The sequence below is a fragment of the Herpailurus yagouaroundi genome, unplaced genomic scaffold (assembly GCF_014898765.1).
Source record: "Herpailurus yagouaroundi ecotype Mexico unplaced genomic scaffold, PumYag 191, whole genome shotgun sequence".
Classification (NCBI taxonomy): Eukaryota; Metazoa; Chordata; class Mammalia; order Carnivora; family Felidae; genus Herpailurus; species Herpailurus yagouaroundi.
The window spans coordinates 4,719,741-4,745,159 of NW_024412422.1; the positions used below are offsets into that span (position 1 = coordinate 4,719,741).

Below are 25,419 nucleotides of genomic sequence, written 5' to 3' on the forward strand. Positions count from 1 at the left end.
AAGATCCAGCCATGCCTGAAGCTATTTCTGGAATTTGCAGTTAGTTAGAGGAACCAGTAAACTCCACTCTTTGCTCTAGCCACTTTTTTTTTTTTTTTTTTTTTTTGGTCACTGTCTTGCCGAAAGTGTACCCTGGCTGATTGATGCACTTGGTCAATCCTTTTTCTAGCTGTTTTTTTTTAATTAAAAACAATTTTTTAAAAATTTTTATTTATTTTTTTGAGGGAGAGACACACAGCGTGAGTAGGGGAGAGGCAGAGAGAGAGGGGGGCACAGAATCCAGAACAGGCTCCAGGCTCTGAGCTGTCAGACAGAGCCCGATGCGGGGCTCAAAGTCACAGACTTCGAGATCATGACCTGAGCGGAAGTCGGACACTTTACCGACTGAACCACCCAGGCGCCCCTCTGACTGCTTTTTGGAGTGGAACAAGGATGATCTCAGCCTTGCAGGAAGCCCTGGAGGAGAACATCATCCCAATTTATCAGTATGAAAGCTCTCTGCCAGGTCCCAAGGCCCAGCAAAACTCAGACCCCCTCTGGAGCCCAGGGACCTTATTTAGTGACTTCAGTGTCTAACATTTTCAATGCCTCCTGGAAGGGCATTTCAGGCCCAAGTTAGTTCTAGGTTGACACCTCTCCAGCCCCATCCCCGGCCTCTCTCTGTCTTCCCTACAGGCTTAGACTGGGATCCCGGAACCCATTCCCTCTAGAAGGTTGGGAACCCCGAGAAAACACAACTTTACACACCATGGAAAACAGGCTTACTTAAAACCATTTTTATTCTGCCTCTCAGCAACACTTTTCATTTGATTTGGGTAAAAGATCAGGGACCCAAACACAAACAAACAAGAAACAAGATGTCTGAAACAGAAATCAGGATCCAATATACTGGAATGACGTTAGGATCTCTGCGTGCCGAGAATTCGTGGCCCTGATTCAGTTTCCTCCTGGGACAAGTGCTGGCTCATGACAGACATCCGGCTGAGATGACAGGTGGAATCTGATGCCCATCAACGTTTATTTTTTGCTGGGGTCCAGGATTTTAACAAATGCCTGAGATTCATAGTAATCTAAGAACACTGCTTTGTATTTGTATAGCACTTAGAATCTCCCTCCAGGAGCATTCACATCTATTATGGCGATTAATTCTTGTTAACAACACTCTGAGGTATGTAGACAGGTATTCTCATTTCCATTTTCCAGATGAAGAAATTCGAGGCACAGAGAGGCTAAGAAACTTGCCTAAAAATCAGCTTGCATAGCCTGTGAGTGGCAAAAAAGGCCTTGGGACACAGGTGTTTTAATTCTCGGCCTCTTGTTCATTCACTTAGAATAAGCTGCCTTTTCTCTTGCTTAGGAAAGTTCATTACCACTGTATTTCTGATAGTAGTTCTTGAAGTTACTTTTGCCACGTGTACATATCACCTGTTGTGTTAATCCCTTGATATTTTCTTTGAGTCCACTTATTTTTCTTAAGTAAATTTACTTGAACAGAAACAACGCATCACGTCCCTAAGGGGAAACTGTAAATGGAAGGTAATTAAGAAATACAACGAAAACAGGACTCTGCTATTAAATTCTATCTAGACAGAAGACTTTGAACGTGAGGCCTGCTCTTCCTTTATGAAGAAGGGGAAAGAGCCAAAGTAACAGAAAAGGTGTTCAGGACCCGTGAGCACTAAACAGAAGCTTTCTCTTTGCTGTAATCGGCATTGAGAAAGAGTAGAAAAGGGGAAACGTGCTTTGTGATTGGCATCACTTAATGTTGTGTCTATAAACAACTTAAAAATGACCTTTGTGTACCGCCAGTGGTTTGCCCTGCATCTGAGAAACACTGGGTTGGCAAGTTCTGGCAGGCAGAATAATGCATCATTAAGCCAGTACACTCACACCTGAAGGGGTTACGTTTGACAGAAAAGAAATACGGTGGGTGGTATTTCCAGGTAGGCATCCAGGAAGATCAAAGATCTTGCCTGAGACTTGCTAAAAAAGAGTGGGGGGCGGGGATGGTTTGAATAAAGCACATTCCGTAAACAGCCAGTTTATCCCCAAAACTGGGATGGGGAAGGTGCTCCTGTACCTAGAATTGATCACTAAGTGCAGTCTCAAGAGTCTTGAAGTGAAAAGTGAGGTGAGCAGCGGTGGATACAAGCAAGGGAGAGGACCATCGGAAGATTGAGGTCAGGACAAAAGGCCAGAAAGACCCTTCATTTTTTTTCTTTGGTGCGTGATGTGGGGACTCTGGGGGCTGTGGCAGGGAGCACCTGATGGAGTGGGACCCACTAGCTATGACATGTAAAAATAAAAGGGGACAAAAAGCACAGATTCAGCTCCATTGTCAACTTTAAACATGCTGCAAATATTTGCGCTCGACTTGGCGGACGCCAGCTTCTAGGACCTCCCTCTCCCCCCACATGTAGACCCCCAGCCCCCATGTAGAAATACTGAGATTTCCTGAGGCTCATCTCTGCAGAAGAGGCATGGACACAGAGACCTTCACTAGACTCAGACAGTGAGACTTGAGTTTTTCTTTTTGTTTAAAAAAAAAAAAAAATCTGTGATGGCTGATCTGTCTGTGCTGCTTGGTTTTCCTTAATTTTGGACTTTTTTTTCCTTCCTTCCTTTCTTTTTTTTTTTTTTTCTTTTTTTTTCTTTTTTAAGTTCATTTGCCAGGGACCTGCCTCTGGAGAGTCCTGGAGGAAAAGATCTCACAGTCTGAAGTCAAGGGTCCATTCCTCAGAAACTCCGGTGGGGTGTGTGTGGATGAGGTCCGTCCTCCATGCTCACGGCTGACTGCTGGCCGCTCAGGCTCTGTGGGGTACACACAGACAGTGAGAAAGAGAGAGAGAGAGAGAGAGCAGGCCTGGGCCTTCTCCACCCAAGGGCTTCCGTTCTCCGTAGGGATCAGCCTTGATTAAACAAGTGCAGACCTGGGCCAGCATATCTGCACAAGCACTGGCTTCCTTTGGAGAAATGTCACATCTGAAACATATTTGATTTTACACTTGGCCCATGCAAACAACAACAACAACAACAACAACAACAGCCACCACCACCCACAAAAAACAGAAAAAAATCCGACCCACAAATGATACAGATGCAGCAAACTGCTTTGTGAGCATTTCTGAACCTCATTCTCCTCCGAAAAGGTTAGCAGTACTGTTTAGCGTTTTGTGTGCATCTTCCAGGTGATTTTCTCTACATTTAAATCTGTAAGTATGCACTTAGAAATTCATCTTGTGTGTGTTTATATACATGGGATAATGATATATCTATATATGATACATATGTATCATATATATGTAAGATATGGGTTACACACACACACATATTCATTCATTAATTTACAGTAAGTATTTACACACCAGGCCCTGCTCTAGGTGTTGGTGATGACAGTGCCCAGCAGTTACATAGTGAGTACCGTGTGTCAGGCATTGTGCTTTACACAATTGAATCTTCCCAGTCCTGTGAGCTAGGTGCTGTTTTATCCCCACTTTACAGATGAGAAAACTGAGGCACAGACTGGTTAAAAGACATGCTCAAGAGCACACAGCTACTTAGAGGCAGAGCCTGGATTCAAACCCCAACGGTTTAGCTTCAAAGGAAGAACCGTAAAATGTTATGCTCTATTATTATGGGCAATGACAGAAGTGAAAATGTTTTTGGGGCGCCTGTGTGGCTCAGTTGGTTGAATGTCTTGAGTCTTGATTTCAGATCAGGTCATGATCCCAGGGTCGTGGGATTGAGTGTGGAGCCTGTTTAGGATTAGGAATCTCTTTTCCTCTCCCTCTGCCCTTCTCCCCTGCTTGCGCTCTCTCTCTCTCTCTCAAATAAAAAAGAATGTTTTTGGAGTCTTCATCCTACTAGGAGGAAGTAGACCATAAAAGTGTATGATTATATGCATATTAATATATAAAATGTATAATTTTATGTCAATATAATAAGTTACATATAATTATGTATTATACAGTCAGTTTTGCAAGGAGTGGTAAGTACTAGGAAGAAAAGTAAAGTTGGAATAAGAGGACCAAGGTAATAAGGGTGGGGCTGTGGGTGCTATTTTAGAGAAGTTGGTCAGGGGTAACCGCTCTGCTAACAGGTGACCAAGCGTCTCAAGGATAGATGGGAACAAGCCACTTGGATATCAGGAGGAAGAAAATTCTGGGTAGAGGGACCAGCAAGTGCAAAGGCCCTGTGGCAGGAGCATACTTGCATTGCTCGAAGAGGAGAGGGGAATTCAGTATAGCTGAAGTGGAGGAGTAAGGGGGCAATGTGCTGGGAGATAAAGAGAGGCAGCAGTGAGATCATGTGGGGCCTTCTAAAGCCATAGTATGGGAGATGGACGATGTATATTTAAACTGTGGTGCGGTATCCCGTCCTATGAATAAACCACTGGGTACTTAATCATTTTCCCACCCATGGCCATTTAGGTTGTTCCATGGTTTCCCAGCTGCGGTGAACATCACTGCACATCCTGGCTGCGTTAGAGTCATCTGGAGAGCCCTAAAACCTATGAATGCTTGGTCCTATCACTGGAGATTCTAATTTAACTGATCCAGGGTAGGCCCTGGGCATTGTTAGTTTTTAAAGCTCCCCAGGTGACACTAATGTGTAACCAGGGAAGAGAGCTACTGTTTCACGTGCCTATTTGTACACTTGTATCTAGGGAGGATACTCAGAAATAGAATTGCTGAGTGGGTGGGCACATGGATTTTCAAGTTTAATAGATGTATTCAAATTGACCTTCCAAAGACTCAGTTTACTCCTCCACCAACAGTGTTGTTTTGTATCCAATTCTTCATACTCTCGCTAACCTTGATATTATCCATCTTTTTAATTGTTTCAATCTGACAGTCAAAAGACCCCAGTATTTTGTTGTTGCTCTGGTCACTGGTTGAACATCTTTTTAGCGGCTATTTTGATTTATTTGTCAAAGTCCACAAGTTTATATCCTTTTCAGAGCCACAGTCTTTCCATTGTTGATGACGACTTAGGTGTGATTTGTCTTGACTTCAGCTTATGTGAACCAACAAAGAAAGGCCCTTCTGACCTTTTGGGAATAGGTAATGTTCCCCATTTTTCATAATGGAATCACAAAAATTCTCTGCAGACACGTCTGTGGAAACCAATCCCCAGGAAGTTTTACTCCAACCAGTAATATAGAAAAGAAGATGAATTTGCTTTTATGTTTTTGCAAAAAGGCCAACTTTTTGCTTCTTTCCTGCCTTGACACATATGCTTATTTCCAATCCTAATGCAATGAAGGATATTTTGAGGCCAGGAAAGGACTCATTCCGGTTTATTTATAAGCCATAAGCTTTACCAGTGCATAATGGCTTAATATTTGCTAACTTTGTGTCTGCTAATGGAAGACACATGGGATCCTTAATCTACTTAGGAGGCCAAGTTCTTCCTGAATGAAAACTTTGGAACATGAAGGCTTTTATTGCTAAGAATGACAAAGAAGCAATTTTAATACATGGTAGGGCCCTGCCTGGCTATTTAGATGCCTACACAGCCATCCAGAGTCATAAATTCAGTGGAGTTGCATTGTACGTGTGAATGAACGTGTGTGTGTGGTGAATGAACCATACATGTTTCTCAAAAAGAAAAAAGCAACTCTTTAAATGGAGCTGGAGATTCTGGCCATCACCCTGTACAATGGTCATGAGGATGGGTGGGTATGTGACTCCTATTCCTTCTGTGTGACTTTGGGGCGTGGTTCCAGTGTTGAACATATGCCATGCCAACTATTTCAGCTGGTGTCCAACCCAGGGAATGTCATCTCTTCCAACACCGGTGGGAACACTGGGTCTATTGGGCTGACCAGGATACAGGGTGGGTGTGAATCTCTAATAGGGCATCCCCCCACCGTAGATGCTTCCAAGATGAATTTTGATTATACTCAAAGCTCACCTGATGCCTTGATGTTCGAACTTCACCCCTCAGTAAGGTGAGACCTTCCTGAATATCATTTGTCATATTTCTGGTGGGACATTTGTCTGCTTTATACCCAAGCTTTGTCACAGTCAACTGTTTTTGCAGCTAAGGAAATTCCACTGAATTCTGCAGGGCATCAGATATGTGACCATGAGCCTGATCATGAGGAGAGAGGGAAGAACAAACTTGGGAGGTGTGTAAAGTGTGCTGGGGAGTAGGGACGAAGCAGCAGATGTGTCTTCGAGATGTAAAAAACATCTTGTTTTGTGGCACATATTCATACACAGGCAAGAATGTTCCTCCATCAGATGCAAAGCCCTAGAACAGTGTTTCTGCAACTTTGGAATGCTTAGAACTATTTTTGGGGGGATTGCTTGTGATAATGCATCTTTCAGGACCACCCAGGGTCTTGATTAGAGGCCATGAATCTGCATTTTCACAAACATCCCAGCTGAATTTGTCACAGGTGACTCCGAGACTTTGAGAAACACGATTGGAATAACCTCACTTTGCTCGAATCCTCAAGGCACCAGCAGAAAGTAAAAGCCTGCAGACAGGTTGATTTAGGCTGGGGACTTGAACGATTCGATTGATAAATAGACTGCAGCAACGTTTAAATTTTTCAGCTCTGTGCGATTCATTTCTCCCCTTTCCCTAGCAGCTGGAGAGCAGAGAGTTTTCTGACTTTGAGAGCCTGCAAGTTTCTGATTCTGTTTGCACCAGAATGGTTCTCTTCTGAGAGTGGCACATTCCGTCCCAAGCTGTTGAATATTTTAGTGTCAGTGATTCCCAGTTTTTGTGGATTTGATGTCCCAAATCTCTCTTTAACTGCCACATGGCTTACATGGATATCCTATTGAAAGAGACCTTTTTCTGAGTTTGGGTCAAGACTCTTAGGACCCAAGTTTATCCACCTGGGATTTCCATCATTTGGGAGGGAAGGGATTGGTTACAATTCTCTCGATAAGGACACGTAGTAATTTTTTAAAAGGTCAGGACTTCGGGATTAGTTTCAGTGTTGTTGATAAGGATAAAGAGTAATTTTTTTTAAAGGCAGGATTTGACAGTTTTTAAACAGACTTGTCTGTTTATTTCAGACAGTTTTTGAATGAGAATCAGAAAAGTCACCTATTCAAGGCTTTTTGTCTCCTATCCAGGCTTGGGCTCCTCTAAAGTCAGACTTCCCCAGAACCCCTCAGTGCACGCCCTTGCTGCCTTGAGGATTGTTACAAAAGAGCCTTCCTGTGGGTACTCTCCTTGGCGGTAACTTGACTCCCCTCCTTGGCAATGAATGAGATATGACACGTTTAGGATGATGACTTTGCTGATGTAAATGAAAACTGGCCACTCTGTTAAAGGCCAGCTTCTGTTAGCCCATTCTTCCTTCTGGGTTTGGGAGGGAGGGCGTTTGGCAAAGAGGGTTGAGCTGACCACCTGCGTCTAAACCCCAGGGTAGGAATGGGGAGCTGGAAAATGCAGATTCTTGAGCCTCACTTCTGACTTAGCGACTTGGAATCTTTTGAGATGGGGCCCTGATACCAACTTCTTTTAAACTTCCCCAGGTAACTCGCATACAGCTCAAAGTTAGAAACCTCTGTCTTAGTAATTCCACATTGCCACTCAATTCCTCCTAGGGCTGGGAAATTTTATTTCAAAGGATTACTGAGAAATTGGCCCGTTATTGGTCTTAATGGAAGATAGAATTGATTTCATTCTCTAAGGGCTAGTTTCTTTCCTACACACACACACACACACACACGCGCGCGCGCGCGCGCACACACACACGCACACAAAGCCTTTGTATTTGAGTTTCTCCCTGGGATTCTAACTCTGGAAGATATTTTTGTTTTCTCTGATAACATGGAGGGAAAGGTATCTGAAGGGAACCTGACCATACAGATGGGAAGTAATTCTATCCTTACTTTATGGGTAGGGAAATTGAGGCTGAGAGAGTAACTTGCCAGGGTGGTCTATGTAGTAGAAGTAGGATTTGTATCCTAGTAAAGCCAGGACTGAAGTCCAGGTTCCAACCACAGTGAAACATTGTTTCTTAGGAACCACTGCTAACAAAATCTCAATCACAAGCATATACGGGTCGATGCTTCATCTCCAGATAGAAATATTTATATTAAGAATGGAGAAAGTCCCCATATGTGAAGACTTCTGTGTCCCTTGTAGAACTGCTTGGATGGTGTCTAATGGGCAAACTGATCTTTGGAAGCCACATTGGCTACCAGAGACTGCAAAGCAGATGATGTCCAGGCTGGAGATGTGGTTTTTGTATGTTTTTTCGTCTTGCTTTGTTTTTGGCCCTCACCATGTGTTTACATAATGTGAATTGGTTGTCAACATCTAAAAAACAGGAGATTCGAAATGAAAACCTAGCTTTCTAATATCTTTTGAAAAATGGGCTCCACGGTCTGCATTCCAAGTGGTAACAATCAGCTGGACTGTGCTCTCGAACACCACAGTCCCCACCACTCATATTATCCTGTAACTGGGAACATTCATGCGTGTTCCTTGCAGTGCTTCCTGCTTCCTTCCTGCAGTGTTTTGATTTTGCTACCCTTGGTCCTGTCTCATCACAGGTTTTTGTTTGTTTGCTTTTTGTTTGCTTTTTGTAGGTTGAAACCTCAGCATACCACCCCCATATAAATCAGCTCTGGAGCTAGCCACAAGTCGAGTGCTATCTCCTGGTTTTGTTACTGAGTATACTAGCTATTGGCTTAGAGGCAGTGTGGCACTGTGGTTAGGAACACAGCTTTCAGGGCACCTGGGTGGCTCAGTCGGTTAAGCATCCGACCTCGGCTTGGGTCATGATCTCACAGTATGTGAGTTTGAGCCCCACACCGGGCTCTGTGCTGACAGTGCAGAGCCTGCTTCGGTTACTCTGTTTCCCTCTCTCTCTGCCCCTCCCCTGTTCACACTTTGTGTGTCTCTCTCTCAAAAATAAGCAAACGTTTAAAAAGAAAAAAAGAACACAGCTTTCAGAGCCAGATTATCCCAGGTTAAACCCTGCCTTTATCTCTAAGTAGCTGTGAGACATCAGGCAAGTTATTTGTCTTCTCCGAGTCTCAGTTTTCTTATCTGCAAAGTGGGGAGGTTGCTGTGGGGATTCAACAGGGATTAATTCATGTAAGAGCTTAGACAGTAGCTGGCCTATTAAGTTCTGTGTCAGTGTCGGCTGCTATTATTATAACCCAGCTCAACACTGATCTGGGCAGTATGTATTTTCACAAGTTCCCAGGAGTTAGGCCAAGACTTGGCCTTTTTCCCCTGGAACACTGTCCTTTGAAATTAGCTCATGAGTGCAAAGCCATGAGCTCTATTTGGTAGCATCTTAAATTCTGAAGTCCTCTCCCAGCCATGTTGATAACAGCAGTAATAATAGGATTAGTAAATGGTTTGCATTTATATAGATATAGATATAGATATATAGATATATAGATATAGGTATAGATATAGATAGATAGATACATTTTAATGTTGGGGCACCTGCGTGGCTCAGTCAGTTAAGCATCCAACTTTGGCTCAGGTCATGATCTCACGGTTCGTGGGTTCAAGCCCCACATCGGGCTTTGTGCTGACAGCTCAGAGCTTGGAGCCTGCTTCAGATTCTGTGTCTCTCTCTCTCTCTCTCTGCCCCTCCTCTGCTCACACTCAGTCTCTCTCTCTCTCTCTCTCAAAAATAAATAAAAACTTTATAAAAAATGTTTTTAATGTTTATTTATTTTTGAAAGAGAGAGAGAGAGAGCATGAGCAGGGATGGGGCAGAGAAGGAGACAGAGAATCTGAAGGAGGCTCCAGGCTCTGAGCTGTCAGCACAGAGCCCCATGCGGGACTTAAACCCACAAGCTGTGAGATCATAACCTGAGCCTAAGTCGGATGCTCAACTGACTTAGCCACCCAGGCGCCCCTGCATTTGTTTTTATATATATATATATATATATATATATATATATATTTAAGTTTATTCATTTATTTTGAGAGAGAAAGAGAGAACAAGAGAAGGGGAGGGGCAGAGAGACAGGGAAGAGAATCCCAAGCAGGCTCTGCACTGTTAGTGAGAGCTCGACATGGGGCTCAATCTCACGAACTGTGAGATCATGACCTGAGCCAAAACCAAGAGATGGACGCTTAACCGACTGAGCCACCCAAGTGCCCCGAATGGTCTGCAATTTTTGTGCACCGACTAAGGAACAGACATCATGCTATACACATGTTGTGGGTCATCTAATTAACCTTCACAATAACCTTCTTAAGTGGATTATACGACTATAATCCTCATTTTACAGAAGAAGAAACTGAGGTTAAGCACTTGGCTGACCGTCAGTCTCACAGTAGGTAAGTGGCAGAGGGGGAAACTGCGCCCAGGCAGTCTGTTGCCAAACCGGCACCATCGGCCCCACACCCCACAGCCCCGTACTCACACACGAGCACATTATGCCTTCCTTAAAGGATAAAGTTGGTGTGTGCACATCTCTTCTCTACCCGTCTTCTTCATAGACCAACCCCGTCCATTTTCATCTTGCAGGCAAGAAACTTCCTTTGATGTTTTAGTGTCCCTTTTTCCTCTCTTTGGTCAAAGCCATCTATTCCGCCCCCCCCCCCCCCCCCGTGACACTTCCTGTTTTCCCATCTTCCTCTCCATTCAGCCGCCCTGATTGTTCCTGGGTCTGGCTCCTCTGATAGGAAGTTGACATGGACTACCCTCTTGGCTGCCAAGGTTGGGTTGGCTGATTTGACAGGCTGATGGGTGTCTGCGTCCTCCCTTGCCCACCAGGTGAGCCTTTTCTGAAACCAACTCAAAGAGGCTGACCTTCTCAGCTTGAGGGACATGGTGTCGGGGTGGGGGGTGGCTAACCCCCTGCTCTGGGGGAAGAGCTAGAAGATTTCTCAGAGTCCTTATCTGCCTTGCCAGGAGCTACACAGTGAGGCAGAGATGGATCTGGGCTTGTCATTTCCAGGTCTTGATTGTCCATTGCACGACCTTGCCCCTGTCAAGCCTCTGATGGAAAGTGTCATTGATTCTAGCAGATGGAGCCCATCTGAGCTGGTTAGAGAAATCAGGATAAATGTGTCCAAATCCAGAGAGAAACAGCAACAGCATCCATCTCTTTGTGAGACGAGAGCACGTTGGCAATACCAAAAATATGTGGCACCCTTCTGCTCTTACAGTAAGAACAGGTCGGCTGGTTGAGTCAAAATCATGAAATCATTCAGCAGATCAGATGGTAAGGCAGAGGAAGGGACTGAGGCAGTGAAAATCCATGTGGGATTCTCCTGTCTTCCTCTCTCGTCTCTCAGAGATGGGAAAACTATGGCCCATGGGCCAGATACCAATTTTTGTAAATAAAGCTTTATTGAACACAGCCATACTCATTCATTTGCGTATTGTATATGGCTGCTTTTGTGCTGCAGTGGCAGTTAAGTAGTCACGACTGAGATGGTGACAGAGGCCTACAATATTTACCCTCTGGCCCTTTATGGAAAAGTTTTGTTGACCCCTGTTCTACACAGAGCCGCTAGAAGATGGTGGAGTTTTGGATAGCCTGGACACTGAGTGACTGAGCAGAGGAGAGACTGTCCACAAAACGACATGGTGTGTAGAACACCAGTGAAATGAAAACGAAAACTCTTTTTCTTTGGCATCGTTTGCTACCAGAACATAACCTAACCTGTCCTAACAGATTCCAACGGGCATTTGGGAGAAGGCATTTTACACTGGGACAGATTCAGAGAGCCTACTTACTTCCTTGTGAAGTGAACTGCACAAGAAATACCGATGATCAGAAGGCCAATAATGATGGAGGCGATGGCCACCCACTTGGCATTCCTCCCAAGCCGCTTGGATCCTTCGATGTCTCCATCGTTGTAGCTGTTCAGAGACTGGGGGACACAAGGGAAGAGCTGGTGATGACAGACAACCCACAAGGAAAGACCTGTGTTTCTCAGGCTGATCTGATCATCACCTCCTCCAGGAAGCCCTCCCTGGGCTGACTGACTTCCCCTTGCTGATTATTTTCATCTTAGCATTTACCAGAGCACATTAAAATGATTGATTGGGCCTCTCCTATTAGAGTAGAAGTGCTATGTGGGCAGGGACCACTATCTGGTGTTCAGCACAGTGTACCAGTGCCTGGTGCCATATTTGTCCTGTAGAAGATTCTTGATAAATATTTGTCTAATGTACAGGTATGCATGTCTCGTCCAACAGAATGGAGTTTGCAAACTCTGGCCCATGGGCCAAGTCCAGCCTACTGTTGCTTTTTTAATGCTTATTTTTAAGAGAGAGAGAGACAGAGAGAGACAGAGCATGAGCAGAGGAGGGGCAGAGAGAGAGGAAGACCCAGAATCTGAAGCAGGCTCCAGGCTCTGAGCTGTTTGCACAGAGCCTGACACGGGGCTCAAACTCATGAACTTTGAGATCATGACCTGAGCCGAAGTCAGACACTTAACCGACTGAGCCACCCACGTGCCCCCAGTCTGCTGATTTTTTATAAATTAAGTTTGTTGGGCACACAGCCACACTCATTTGTTTACTACACTCATTTGTTTATCTGTGGCTGCTTTTATGCTACAACAAAGTTGGGTAGTGGATCAAAGACCATACTTACTGTTTGGTCCATTACAGAAAAAGTTCACCTCTCCTGCACTAGAAGTTCAATCCGTGAGGTCAGGGATCTTGGCTGAACTGTTCACCTCTATCCCCAAGCCAAGCTGTCATTCAACTGGTACCTACTCATATGGCTTTCCCAGCTGGTAAAATACTGAACTACTTCTGGCTGGCTGGTAAATAGCAGTTACCCCTCCCCTCCTGGCCCCCCAGCCATCGTGCGTGGCCCTCACACCTTTGACTCCCTTCAGACTTCCCCATGATCCAGCAACTTCAGGGTTACCAGTTGGCCCCATCCTGATTGAATATTTAGTTGTGTATTTAAATACTTGTTGAATATTTTAAATATCACCTTAGTTGCTAGTACTTTGAGCAGTATCTGGTACATGGTAGGAGTTCAAGAAATAGGTATTGGCTAGTGGGTGAGAGATGTATATCCATTTCCCTGCAGAATATGAGTTTGTTGGAGGGCAAGGTGGAGGTGCTCAGAGAATGTTTGCTGCTGGGCTGATGGCCAGGGCAGCTGAACAGTCCTCTAATAAACCCTCCTTATCATAACTCCTACTGCTGACGATCCCCTCAAAAGTTCTGCTGCAGCTCAAAGAAGTCTGGAAATAAGTATTCATGAGTTACAGACGGAGGTTGATCAGTGTGGTGAATTGCAGATTTCAGTAGGAACCTCTGTTCTTCATCTCGAAACCGCCGCACTTCGCTGATAGATTGTTCCTCTTCTTGGACTTTTAAGGGGGATGAAGCACGTGTAGACAATTACAAGCCAGGGAAACACCCAGTAGAACACTGAGCTTTCCACTTCCAGAACCTTGCATTAATTCTTGGATTCTGGCCACCTTAGCAACAAGCTGGGGGCCTCAGCAGTGAAAGGGGCCTCGGCAGCGATGGGGCTTGCTCAAAAGACTGGTGTGAAGGGGAAGGCAAGAACCTGCAATGATATCCAGAACTTCCAACAGCATGAGCACTGGAATTCTGGGGTGCTCAACCCTGAGTATTTACTACAAACATGTGGCTAGTGATTTTTGTTTGTTTTATTATTAGTTTTAATATTTATATATTTTTGAGAGAGAGAGAGAGACAGACAGACAGAGTGTGAGGAGGGGAAGGGCAGAGAGAGAGGGAGACACAGAATCCGAAGCAGGCCCCGGGCTCTGAGCTGCCAGCACAGAGCCCGACGCGGGACTCAAACCCGTGAGCCATGAGATCATGACCTGAGCTGAAGTCGGATGCTTAACCAACTGAGCCGTCCAGGTGCCCCTCTTTGTTTTAAAAACAGATAGACGTCCTGAAAAGATTCAGATTTAATTGGTATGGGGACCAAATACCAGTTTTCTTAAAAAAAAAAAAAAATTGGTAAAATACATATAACATAAAATTTACCATTTTAACTTTTTAAGTGTGGGTTCAGTTGCATTAAGTGGCAGTCACTGAAGTGGTTTTGTGACCATCACCACCATCCATCATCCCAAAGTGAAATTCTGTACCCATTAAACCCTCCATTCTTCCACCCCCAGTCTTTATGGATTGGACCACTCTAGGTACCTCACATAAGTGGAATCATACAATATTTGTCCTTCTGTGCCTGGCTTATTTCATTAAGCAGTGTCCTCAGGGTTCAGCCCTGTTGCAGCATGGGTTAGAATCCCCTTCCTTTTTAAGGCTGAATAACATTCCACTGTCTGTATAATATCACATCTTGTTCATTTATTCATGTGTCGATGGACACTTGGGCTGTTGCTGCAGAATTTTTTTTTTAAGATTCTTAGAATTGAAAACCTTTGGTCTAGGCAGCTGTCCTTAATGCCCTACAAGGTCAAGGTGCCCACCACCTTATGATTTATCCCTGGAGCACCTGGGTGGCTCAGTTGGTTGAGCGTCCAGCTTTGGCTCAGGTCATGGTCTCACAGTTCATGAGTTCTAGACCTGCATTGTGCTGTCCGTTATCAGTGCAGAGCCTGCTTCAGATTCCCATTCTCTCTCTGTCCTCCCCTGCTCACACTCTCTCTCTCAAAAATAAACATAAAAAAAAAAAAAAAAAGATTTATCCCAAGGAAGCATGTAATAGAGCATGGGCTCTAAATCCAGAGAGAGCTGAGTTCAAATTCCATGTGTTAGTCGCTGTGAGACTTAGAGGAAGTCATCAACCTTTCTAAGGTTGATACATCTGTATAGTTCTCATCTGTAAATTGGGGGCAATGATAATAACATCTCCTTCACAATAGAGGAGCCAACGACTTAATAGTAGTAGCTAGCATTGCCCCAGCACATAGTATATACTCAATAAATGTTAGCTTTTACTGTGAATTGCCACTGTCTGTCTTGTTCTTCCTCCAACACTAAGATCTTTGGGGTACAGTAGAATCATCTGGGGTACTTATCAGAATTATAGATGATCAGGGTCTACCTCTTGCTGGAGCAGAATCTCTGAGGACCTAGGTTTGAGGAACTTTGGGTTTTTTTGTTGTTGTTGTTTATTTATTTTTTGAGAGAGAGAGAGCAGAAGAGGGGCAGATAGAGAGGAAAGCTCCTAAGGGAGGTGCTGAGTCGTCTAGAATTGAGGCCTTGGTTGGCTTGAAAGACAGATGAAAGCCTCTCTCAGTATTAGCTATGGATTCTCCTTCCACTGCCCCCCCTCCTCACCCCCGCCATGAGTTCTCTTATGAATCTGTTTCCTCCTCTGGTCCTTGAGGAAGGGGCTGTCTATGGCATATCTGCTGGGTAAATGTTAGGATATGGAGAGATGACTGTGGCAGCTTTAGAACTCCCAGATTTCACTCTGAAGGACCTCACTGGTTGGGACTCTCGGGGTTCAAGGTGGAGATCTAATAATGAAGCGAGAAGGAATTAGTTCCTCCCTCCCCCATTCATTGGCTGTCATTCTTTGTGTCTCCCAATTTGGAATTGCATGCTAAGGGTCTCCTGGCAGATGCTATGGACTGAAGAGGTGGAGATGGGTTGTAGAGAAAATGCGTGGTTTATAAATCTTTTTCTGAAAAGCTTAGAAAGCAAACTATCCCATCTGCTGTGGAAGAACTAGAAAGAAACAGGGGATGACTTAGATACTTAACATTTATATGATCTTATTAGTTCCTTTACAGATTACAAATGTAATTTGTGAACACGTAAAGCATTCAGATGCTACAGAAACAGCCAGTAAATAGTAAGTTCTTTTCCTCATCCTGTTTCCCAGGGATAACCATTGTTTGCAGTCTGGTGCATTTGCTTCTAGATCCACCGCCTTCCCCGCGCCCCCCCCCCACCTCGCTCAGCCCACCTCCCACCCCCTGCCCACGACTAATATGAAAGGAAAGCTAACACTTTCTCTTGCTTCCATTATGACTAAGTACCTCGTGTCTATCAGTCAAGATAAAGAAATAGCAATTTGTACCCTGAGATAAACCAAGAATACAGGGCCAGTCTGTCGAGCCTACATCCCTCCAATATTGAAACCTTGAGTATTTCCCATAAATCTTGGCAAAGACAACTTCATCTCCGTCTTTTGCGATGTTGGTGCCCAAATGGAGGTCACACTTTTGTGGATATTGTAATCTCTTGAGAAAGATACTATTTTGCTTTATTTGTTTATTTTTAAATCGTGAACAGATTATTGTAAAACTTGGCTACCTTGGCAGTTTTGCAGTTGCTTTCTTTAAATACTTGTGTTGTGCTTTTTATTGGGCTAGCTGGTCCTTTTTTTTTTTTTTCTTCCAACATTTATTTATTTTTTGGGACAGAGAGAGACAGAGCATGAACGGGGGAGGGGCAGAGAGAGAGGGAGACACAGAATCGGAAACAGGCTCCAGGCTCTGAGCCGTCAGCCCAGAGCCCGACGCGGGGCTCGAACTCCCGGACCGCGAGACCGTGACCTGGCTGAAGTCGGACGCTTAACCGACTGCGCCACCCAGGCGCCCCTAGCTGGTCCTTTTGAAGGTGGACTCCCTTGCATTTCTTTCCAAGTGAATTTTTTTCTTTTCTAAATGTTTTGGCCTCTGAGTCTTTCTTTGACAAAATAATAATGATAACAGGTAACACTGATTGAGCATTTATATGTGCTAGGCACTGTGTTAAGTATTTTTCTAGGATTATCTCATTTGTCCTCATAACAGTCCTGTGAGGTAGATGCTTTATTGTTTCCATATTACTAATGGGAAAGTTGAGGCACAGAGAAGTTAAAGTGATTTGCCCAGAGTCACACAGCTAGTTTGGTAAAGTGTGGATGTGTGTATGTGAATGTCTGTTGGTCAAATGTAGTTCTTCTTGATGAATTTTATGCTTCTATCATTAGTCCCGTTTTCTATTAGTTTGTCTTTTTCTTACTGATTTGTGGGAACTTTTTACATATTGTAGATCCACATTGTGCAATAGGAATATAATGGGAGCCTCATATGTAATTTTAAATTTTCTAGTTGCCACATTAAAAAAATAAGAATAAATTGGTGAAATTAACTTTAATAATGTACATAAAAGTCTGTGTGTACACACACACACACACACACACACACACACACTCTTAGAGTTTGTCTGTTTGTTTTCTCTTTATTCCAAAAATATGAATAATATTATACTATCCTGTTCCGCAACTTGCATTTTCCCACTAATATAGGGTGTGCACCTTTCCAAGCTAGTGCTTCTGGATCTGTCTCATTCTTGTTTTCTTTCTCCAGGCATGACTTAAAAACAGTTATATTGATGGATTTCCTAATGTTGCATTATCCTTACATCCTTGGGGGGAATATCTTAATTTGTCATGGCACTTTTTGTTGTTGTTGTTTTTAGGTAACTTTTTGTTTTCAGATAGCTTCAAACTTACAGAAAAATTGTCAGTATAGTTGTCTCATTCTTTTTAGTGGCTTTGTCACTTACATGGTTGCACCTCACCCATAGACATTTCAGTTACTTAAAGGTTGTTGCAATTACTTAATATGCTTCAGTAGACATCCTTATTCGTAGAGTTTTGTGTGCGTTTGAACCTCTCCTTAGTTAGGATGGATTCCTAGGAATGAAACTGTTGAATCAAAAGGTAGCTGTGGTTATGTTTGGAGAGACAGAGTCAAATTGCCCTGCAAAAAAAAGGCTAGACAAATTTACACCACCACTAACAGTATTTAAGTGCCCTGTTCCTCACGTCCTTGCCAACCTTGTTTATCTTTTTTTTTTTTTTTTTTTTTGCCACTCTGATAGGTGAAAAAGAATCTCCAAATAACATTTCTTTGGTTTAATGGTGAGGTAGAGCTATCTTTATGTCCTTCAGACCTCTGCTCAAATGTCACCTTCTTAGAGAAACTTTCTAAGAACAGTGTATTTAAAACCCTCTCTGGGGGCGCCTGGGTGGCTCAGCCGATTAAGTGCCCAACTCTTGACTTTGGCTCAGGTTGTGATCTCATGGTTTGTGAGTTTGAGCCCTGCATCAGGCTCTGCGCTGATGGTGCAGAGCCTGCTTGGATTCTCTCTCTGCCTCTCTTTTTCTCTCTCAAAATAAATAAACTTAAAAAAAAAATCGTTAAAAAAAGAACCTCTCTCTGGTGACCAATACAGTGCCTGAAACATAGGAGATCAATAAATACTTGTTATATGAATAAATGTTTATTGGTCACCTGTATTTATTCTTGATGAATTTTGTACTTATATCCTTTATCCAGTTTTCTCTTGGTTTGTCTTTTGCTTATTGATTTGTGAGAACTTTTTATATATTACAGATCACCACTGTGCAATAGAAATATAATGGGAGCCACATACGTAACTTAGAATTTTCTAGTAGCCACATTAAAAAATTAAAAATAAATAGGTGAAGTTAATAATATATATTTGATTTAACCCAACACATCCAAAATAATATCATTAAAAGCTTTGGTGCCCCATATTTCAAATACTCTATAGTCACATGTGGCTAATGGCAACTGTACTGAATAGCACAGCAAATGATATACCTTAACCTGTTACATATATTGCAAAATTTTCCCCTAGTTTCTTCTAGTCCATTTTTCCCCAAATTATAACTTCTATTTTGATATAGATTGAAGCTCATAAGAAGTTGCAAACTATAGATAGTACCAAGAGTTCTCAAAATGCTTCACCAAGCTTCTCCTAATGATGATATCTTACATAACCATAGCACTTTGTTAAAACCAGGAAACTGACATTGGCATGATACTATTAACTGAGATGTTTTTGTTTGTTTGTTTTGGCTCGTTGTTTTGTTGTTTTTGTTGTTTTGCTCTGTGTGTAGTTCTGTGAAGTTTTGTCTCACGTAGATTGGAGTGTCCACACTCAAAGAAATTCTCTCATATTACATCCTTCCCCTGTGTCTGTGTCTGTTGTCTTCTAACTTGTATACGTGGTGCTGGGATGTTGCCCAGGGTTCCTTTCTGAGCTGTAGACCTCATGATTCCCTAAACCAACCACCCTTATTTTCAGGTGGTGGGTGGTAAGGTGTCATCTCTGTTCACCATGAAAATTATGTTGAAAAGAAGGACTTTTAGTTTCCTTCCAGTTTTTATTTTCCTCCGTGAGGCAAATGAAACTTTCTCAGGACGTAGAGCAAAGAAGGCCTCACCGCACATTTTATAAGGCTCTTGAGAGTCCCCAGCAGGGCATTTTCTCTGTTGTCCAAGCTTGGGCTTATGCTGGGAGAACAGAATAGTTATTATAAAACCTAAGGACAGCATCCGGGTCTTGGTCAGCTGCCTTGAGCCGGCAAAGGTCACACTTTGATAGAAACGTGGGCAAGTTCCTTTCTCCTGTAGTAAATACTAATGATGTCACAGTCACTGCATCAAGTTATTTCAGGCTTATTTATACATCCCTTCCCTGGATGGACACCTGATACTCAAATACCCACGGAAGGAAAGTTGGTCAGGAGCCAGAATTGAGGGTGACTGTTTCTAGGCCCAACTTCAAAAAAACCGTAGCAGGGACCAGCAAGACTGTGTCGTGAGGCTGCACAGCCAGGACTCCTGGCTGCCTGTCAGAAGGTTCAGACGATTCCTGGCATCCACATTTGCAAGAAGGAGAGACTCAGTATAACTCCATAAATTTTGCTAACTGGAGTTGAACACCAGGGGAGCCAACGTTCTAGACATTTGTGACACCTTACATCAAACGGTAAAACTGATCGACTGTCCTGAGCCAGACAAATATGGAAAGCACTTTGTCCTTTCTCTCTGGTCTTAGAGCAGAACTCTTGACACATTCTGCATGATCCCAGATGAGATGGTGTCACCTATGGGGTAACTGCTATGCAGGCCTGAGATGCAGCTCTTCAAAGTCATGCTTTTTAAATTCTCCTATGTTGGTGGTTCCCAGCCCCCAGCTGACCTTAGAATTACCTGAAGGGACTTCACAGATTCCTCTGCCCAAGCCCCCTCCCAGAGCAATTGAATCAAGGTCTCTGGCACTGGGACTCCAGCTTACTTTTTTGTAAGCTTCCCAGGTTATTCTAGGAAGAGTTGAGAACCACTGTTGTAGATGGACATCCATCCATCCATTCAAAAGCTATTTGTTGAGCATCAACTATATGCCAGAGAGTGCTCCCCACCCACATGGAGCTCACATTCTGGTGGAGACTGAAAATAAGTAAACAGGCTAATATGATGATTACAGAATCTTACTGAGGCAAGAAAAATGGGGTATAGGGAGGGAGCTTTTGCTGAGGTGGGACAGGAGGCTGACATGTGAAGATTTGAGAAGGGGCCAGGCCTACAAAAAGAGGGTGGGGGAAGAAGAAGCCTGGAAGGGGAAACAGCACATGCAAAGGTCCAGGGGTAGGAAATAGTTTTCTTGTTGAAGGTACTCAAGAAAACCCAGTGTGACTGAAATGTAAGTGTGAAGGAAGGAGGGGGAAGGAGAGAAATAAGAGGCTGGAGGTAAACCAGAGGCCAGGTTAGTTATAATAATAATGAATTATGGTAAAATAATAGTTAATATTCACGAGGTATCTATTTTATGCCAGGCCCTGGACTGACCGTTTATGCCGTCACATAACTGAATCTTCACAATGACCCTCATGGGGGTGAAAAATTTCATGTCCCATTTTACAGGTGAGAAAACTGAGACTCAGAGACAAGGAAGCAAATAATGTTTCCACATTCAAAGACAACTTTATAAGGGGGCTACAGACTTAAGCAAATGACCGTAAGTTAACTGACAAAGCTCTTACAATAACTACGCCATTATGTCCACAAAAACCTATGAGCTTGATTCAATACACTGTTGATAACCCGGCTTCAGGTAGCTGACTTGATTCTAATTTAATAAAAACTTGGCCACTGATGTAAAAAAAAAAAAAAAAAAAAATAGGGCAAATATATCTCCAATCTGTGCTACGGATCTCCCTGTCAAAGATTTTGAAAAATTTTTCATTTTCTTTGTTCTTGTCTACCACCAAACGTGCTCAGAAATTCCACGTTCACCCTCAAACAGAATTAGCCCCCAAACACAAAATAATAGCCATGGAAGACATTGTCAGTTGTTTGCTTATATTTTGGTTTCCTGGTCCTTATGGATTAAATGAGTTAATACATGTGCAGTGCTTCGAGCAGCGCTTGAGAAATAGCGTGTCAGTCGGTAAGTATTAGCTATTACATTGATGTTATTATTATTTTGCCATATGCCGATTGACAAAGATGAAAACAAATGAGCTATTAAATATACTTTATTTAATATGCTCTACTTTATTTAGTATGCTTTATATTCCCCTTGCCCAAATGCGGCCTCTTAGGATTATGCCTACTGTTAAGAAAGAAAGACCTCATAAAAACCAAGAGGTGTCTTCCCCCTTGGTAGGGCATAGAAGGCACATTTCTGTTACCTGGGACAGGTAAGCAGAGAAGCCCTAGCAGCCAGTGACACCACAGTGGGAAGCAGCTTTTTTGGAAGGCTCTTGATGTCTGATAATGCGTAAGAGAAGAGAGCGTAAGTCACTTGTATGGGGGGATGGGATGGGAGTGCCGAGTGGCCTTGGCTGGAAACACATCCTTGGCTCCCCATGGCCCTGGAACAGATGCACATTCTTAATCATGGTCTCTCGAGCCCTGCAGGGTCTGACATCCGCCTGCCTCTCCAGCCCCGCTTGGAACCTTCCGCCTTGTTCCCCACCTTCCTTTTTCCGGCCCCCTGGTCTTTGTCCTGGTCATTTCTTCTGCTGGGAGCCCTCTTCCCTTGATGTCTCATGTGGCCAGTGCCTGCTCATTCTTCCCGTCTCAGCTTTCGTGTCTGCTTCCTCAGGGCGGCCTTCTCAGGTCAGGTCACTCCGTCTTCACTAGGTCCCCTGACCTACACGCTGAGTCAGCCCTCGTCTCTTTCCTTCATGGCATCTAAGTGACTCAGTTATTTTACTCTGTTGCTTATTGACTCATTGAGCGTTTGACTCCACCATCTGACTGTGAGCTCCATGAGGGTGGGCGCCATGTCTCTTTTTACTCATTATTCTTTTCCAGTATCTGATGGAGGACCGGACACAATATTTCCTTAACTCTCTTCGACGAGGTCAGGTTGACAGAAAAGCAAACAAATAACACAAACAATGCAAGCAAACACTGTAATGAAGCAGTTGGTTAACTTAACTTTCTGACCAAGGTAACCAGTCATATTGGTACTGGCAGAACAGAGGGTAAACTGAGTCATCTAACTTCTGTGTCAGAGTCCTGAAGCGTGGGCTTCTGCCTTAGGATAGCAGACATGGGTTTGCTGTCTGAATGACCAGAATGAGGAATTTTTGGCTTGAGGTCAAATGCTTATGAAGGGATTTCAGCTGCTTTCACTTCAGAAGCCAGAGTCACTGACAGTTTTTCACTTAAATGGACCCCACCACCCCAGTCCTTGTATATGTGTATGTGAATTGTGCTATGCCTCGTTTTATTACAGACAATATTTACAATAGATGTTTGGATCTTTAATAGGGTAGTAGCTGAACTCAAAGGAAAATAAGGCCTTGTAGGGATGGCTCTGAGTCTGTTTTCCTCACTTGTAAAATGGGGATAATAGTGTCTACAGCACAGGCTGGTTGTGAGGCTTAATTGAAATAATGAGCGTGAAGGGCCTGGAGTTACCTCATTTAATCTTGAAAACAATGCGGAGAGATCTGCATTAACATTCTCGTTGAATAGGTGGGAAAACCGAGGCTCAGAGAAGTTAGATGAAGGGGTGGGGCTGGGATTCGAACCTAGGAGTTGACTGTAGAGCCTGAACCACAGTGTCTGCCTTTGAATCTGTTGCCAGTTCTTGTTGGGGAGTAAACGAGAGAGAGAGAGGCTCCAAGCAAAAAAAAAAAAAAAAGTCATTTCATTGAAAACTTTGCAACACATAGACCCCCCCCAATGGTCACAAGGCAAGTGAAAGAAACAAGGACCAGACAACCCACTACAGAGGAGACAGTATTGCAGATATTACGTATAGGATAAGGGACTTGCATCCAGAATATATAAAGAACTCTTACAACTCAACAATAGTAAACAAACAACAATTCAAACAAACAATTAAAATTGGACAAAGGACCTGGGCAAAGGATCTGAATAGACATTTCTCCAAACAAGATGTACAGATGGCCAATAACCACATGGGAAGATGCTCACTATCGTTAGTCATTAGGGAGCTGCAAATCTAAACCACAAGATACCCAGGAGGGTGACTGGAATAAAAAGACAAACAATGACAAGTTTTACTGAGGATGTGGAGACACTGGAACCCTCCTGCGCGAAAATGCAAAATGGCATAGTTGCTTTGGAAACAGTCTGACAGTTTCTCAGAGTCGCCATAGAGTTACTGTATGACTCCACACTTACACTCCCAAGTATATACTTCTCACCCGAGAGAAGTGAAAACATGCATACACAAAAACTTGTCCATGCACGTTCATGGAATGTTATTTAGGATAGCCACAAAATGGAGTCAACTCAAAAGTCTATCAACAACTGAATGGAAAAACAAAATATGGTCTTATCATACAATGAAATATTACTTATCTTTAAAAAGAAGGACTGACGTGCTAAAACATGGATGAACCTTGAAAACGTTAGGCTAAGTGAAAGAAGACCGTCGTAAAAGATCATATAATGCATGATTCCATTTATCTTTATTATTTTTAAAGAGGTATTCATTTATTTTGAAAGAGAGAGAGCGTGCACAGGTGCATGTGCAGGGGAGGGGTGGGGGGGGGCAAAGAGGAGGGCGGAGAGAATCCCCAGCAGGCTCCGCATTGTCAGCCCAGAGCCTGACGTGGGCTCGAACGGAGCCAAAATCGAGTTGGATGGTTAACCGACTGAGCCACCCAGGCGCCCCCGAATGATTCCATTTATATGAAATGTCTAGAATAGGTAAATCCAAGGATACGGAAAGTAGATTAGGGGTTCGGGGAAAGAGGTGTGACAAGTGATTTCTAATGATTATGGGATTTCTTTGAGGGTGATGAAAATTTATTGGATTTAAATAGTGGTAATGATTGCACAACCTTGTGAGTAGAATAAAAATCACTTGAGTTGTATACTTTTTTTTTTTTTTTTTAAGAAGCAAGGCCTGGTGACAGAGCTTTTGTATCTTGAGGGCTCCAGTGGACCAAATGGTGGAGGCCAGAGAATTGGTAGTGTCAGGCAAGAGATGATGTCAGGGCTGAGAAGCAGCTTGAGGGTATATGACTGTTACCCCAATGTCTGCTGGAAACAGCACGAGTTAACCGTTACCACATTGCAGTTTTGTGTGAGAATGTGAGAAGCACCTCTCAGAAATACAGAAAGGAAATTTGTGGGAGGTGACTTAGCAGGAAGGGCCAAGAACCAATGAAGCCTGGGCTATTGTTTGTTTGTTTTTTATTTTTTTTTAACGTTTATTTATTATTGAGAGACAGAGACAGAGCATGAGCAGGGGAGGGGCAGAGAGAAGGGGAGACACAGAATCCGAAGCAGGCTCCAGGCTCCGAGCTGTCAGCACAGAGCCCGGTGTGGGGCTTGAACTCACAAACTGCGATATCATGACCCAAGACGAAGTCATGACCGGAGCCGAAGTCAGTTGCCTAACCGACTGAGATACCCAGGCGCCCCTGGGCTATTGTTTATTAATGTCTGCTGTATTCACACTCACAGGCCATTAATGCCTAGGGAAACTGAGACCCAGACAGAAATAGATCTTACTTCTTCAGTGACCAGATTAATTCTGAGTGATTGTTCTAGTTTAGAATGAATTGAAGTAAAAATAAACCAAAAATTGGTCCTAAATGTGGGAGCAGGTTGGCTTGAGGCCTGGGCAAAGTAATGATCTGTGAAGAGCTCTTGTGTGACACCTCATCAGATAACAGAAGCCCTAGCTTTCTATTTGGTGACCGATTCTGGGATTCCTTCCTGGGGGAGTTAGGTCCATTTTCAGTGGATGACATAGATATCATAGCATATGTCCCTGGAACACACCATGCTTTTTCTACCCCTGGGCCTTTGCACTTCCTGGTTCCGCTCAGATCTTGCCATGACTGGCTTATTTTCATCCTTCAGCCTTTGCCAACCACACTTTCTAAAGTAGAATCTCTTCTCCACCACCTGCTCCCACTAGTCCTTCTCTCTCATACTTCTTGTATATTCTCTTTACAGCATTTACCACTCTCTGAAATGATCTTGTTTATGTGCTAACTTGTGTATAGTCTGTCTTCCCCCACTAAGACAAGTTCTCAGAGAGCCAAGACCTTGACTGTCTCATTCAACAAGCAGGGGAAGGCTGTGGTTGTTCTGTGCTGCCCATAGAGTTTAGGGTAGGTGTAGGTTGGCTCAATTTGGGGGCAGAGTAGATCCCTTTGGAATGAACAAACAGATCATCTATTTGTTTCCTGTATCTTATTTCTTAACAAGTTCAGAACTCTAGGGGGAAGAAGAGAG

The 25,419-nt window shown here is 43.4% G+C and overlaps 1 protein-coding gene across 1 annotated transcript in view; it reads right to left on the minus strand.

Moving 5' to 3' along the window:
- Window positions 1–754: 754 nt before the first annotated feature.
- The window catches only part of TMEM233 (transmembrane protein 233), a 36,893-nt gene continuing 12,228 nt past the window's right edge, over window positions 755–25,419 (minus strand). Inside the window, exons 2-3 of the mRNA XM_040443741.1 lie at window positions 11,693–11,829; window positions 755–2,811 (exon numbers count right to left, since the gene is read on the minus strand). Of these exons, the coding sequence (XP_040299675.1) occupies window positions 2,805–2,811; window positions 11,693–11,829 (144 nt within the window). The 3' untranslated portion in view covers window positions 755–2,804. The remainder of the gene's footprint in view (window positions 2,812–11,692; window positions 11,830–25,419) is intronic.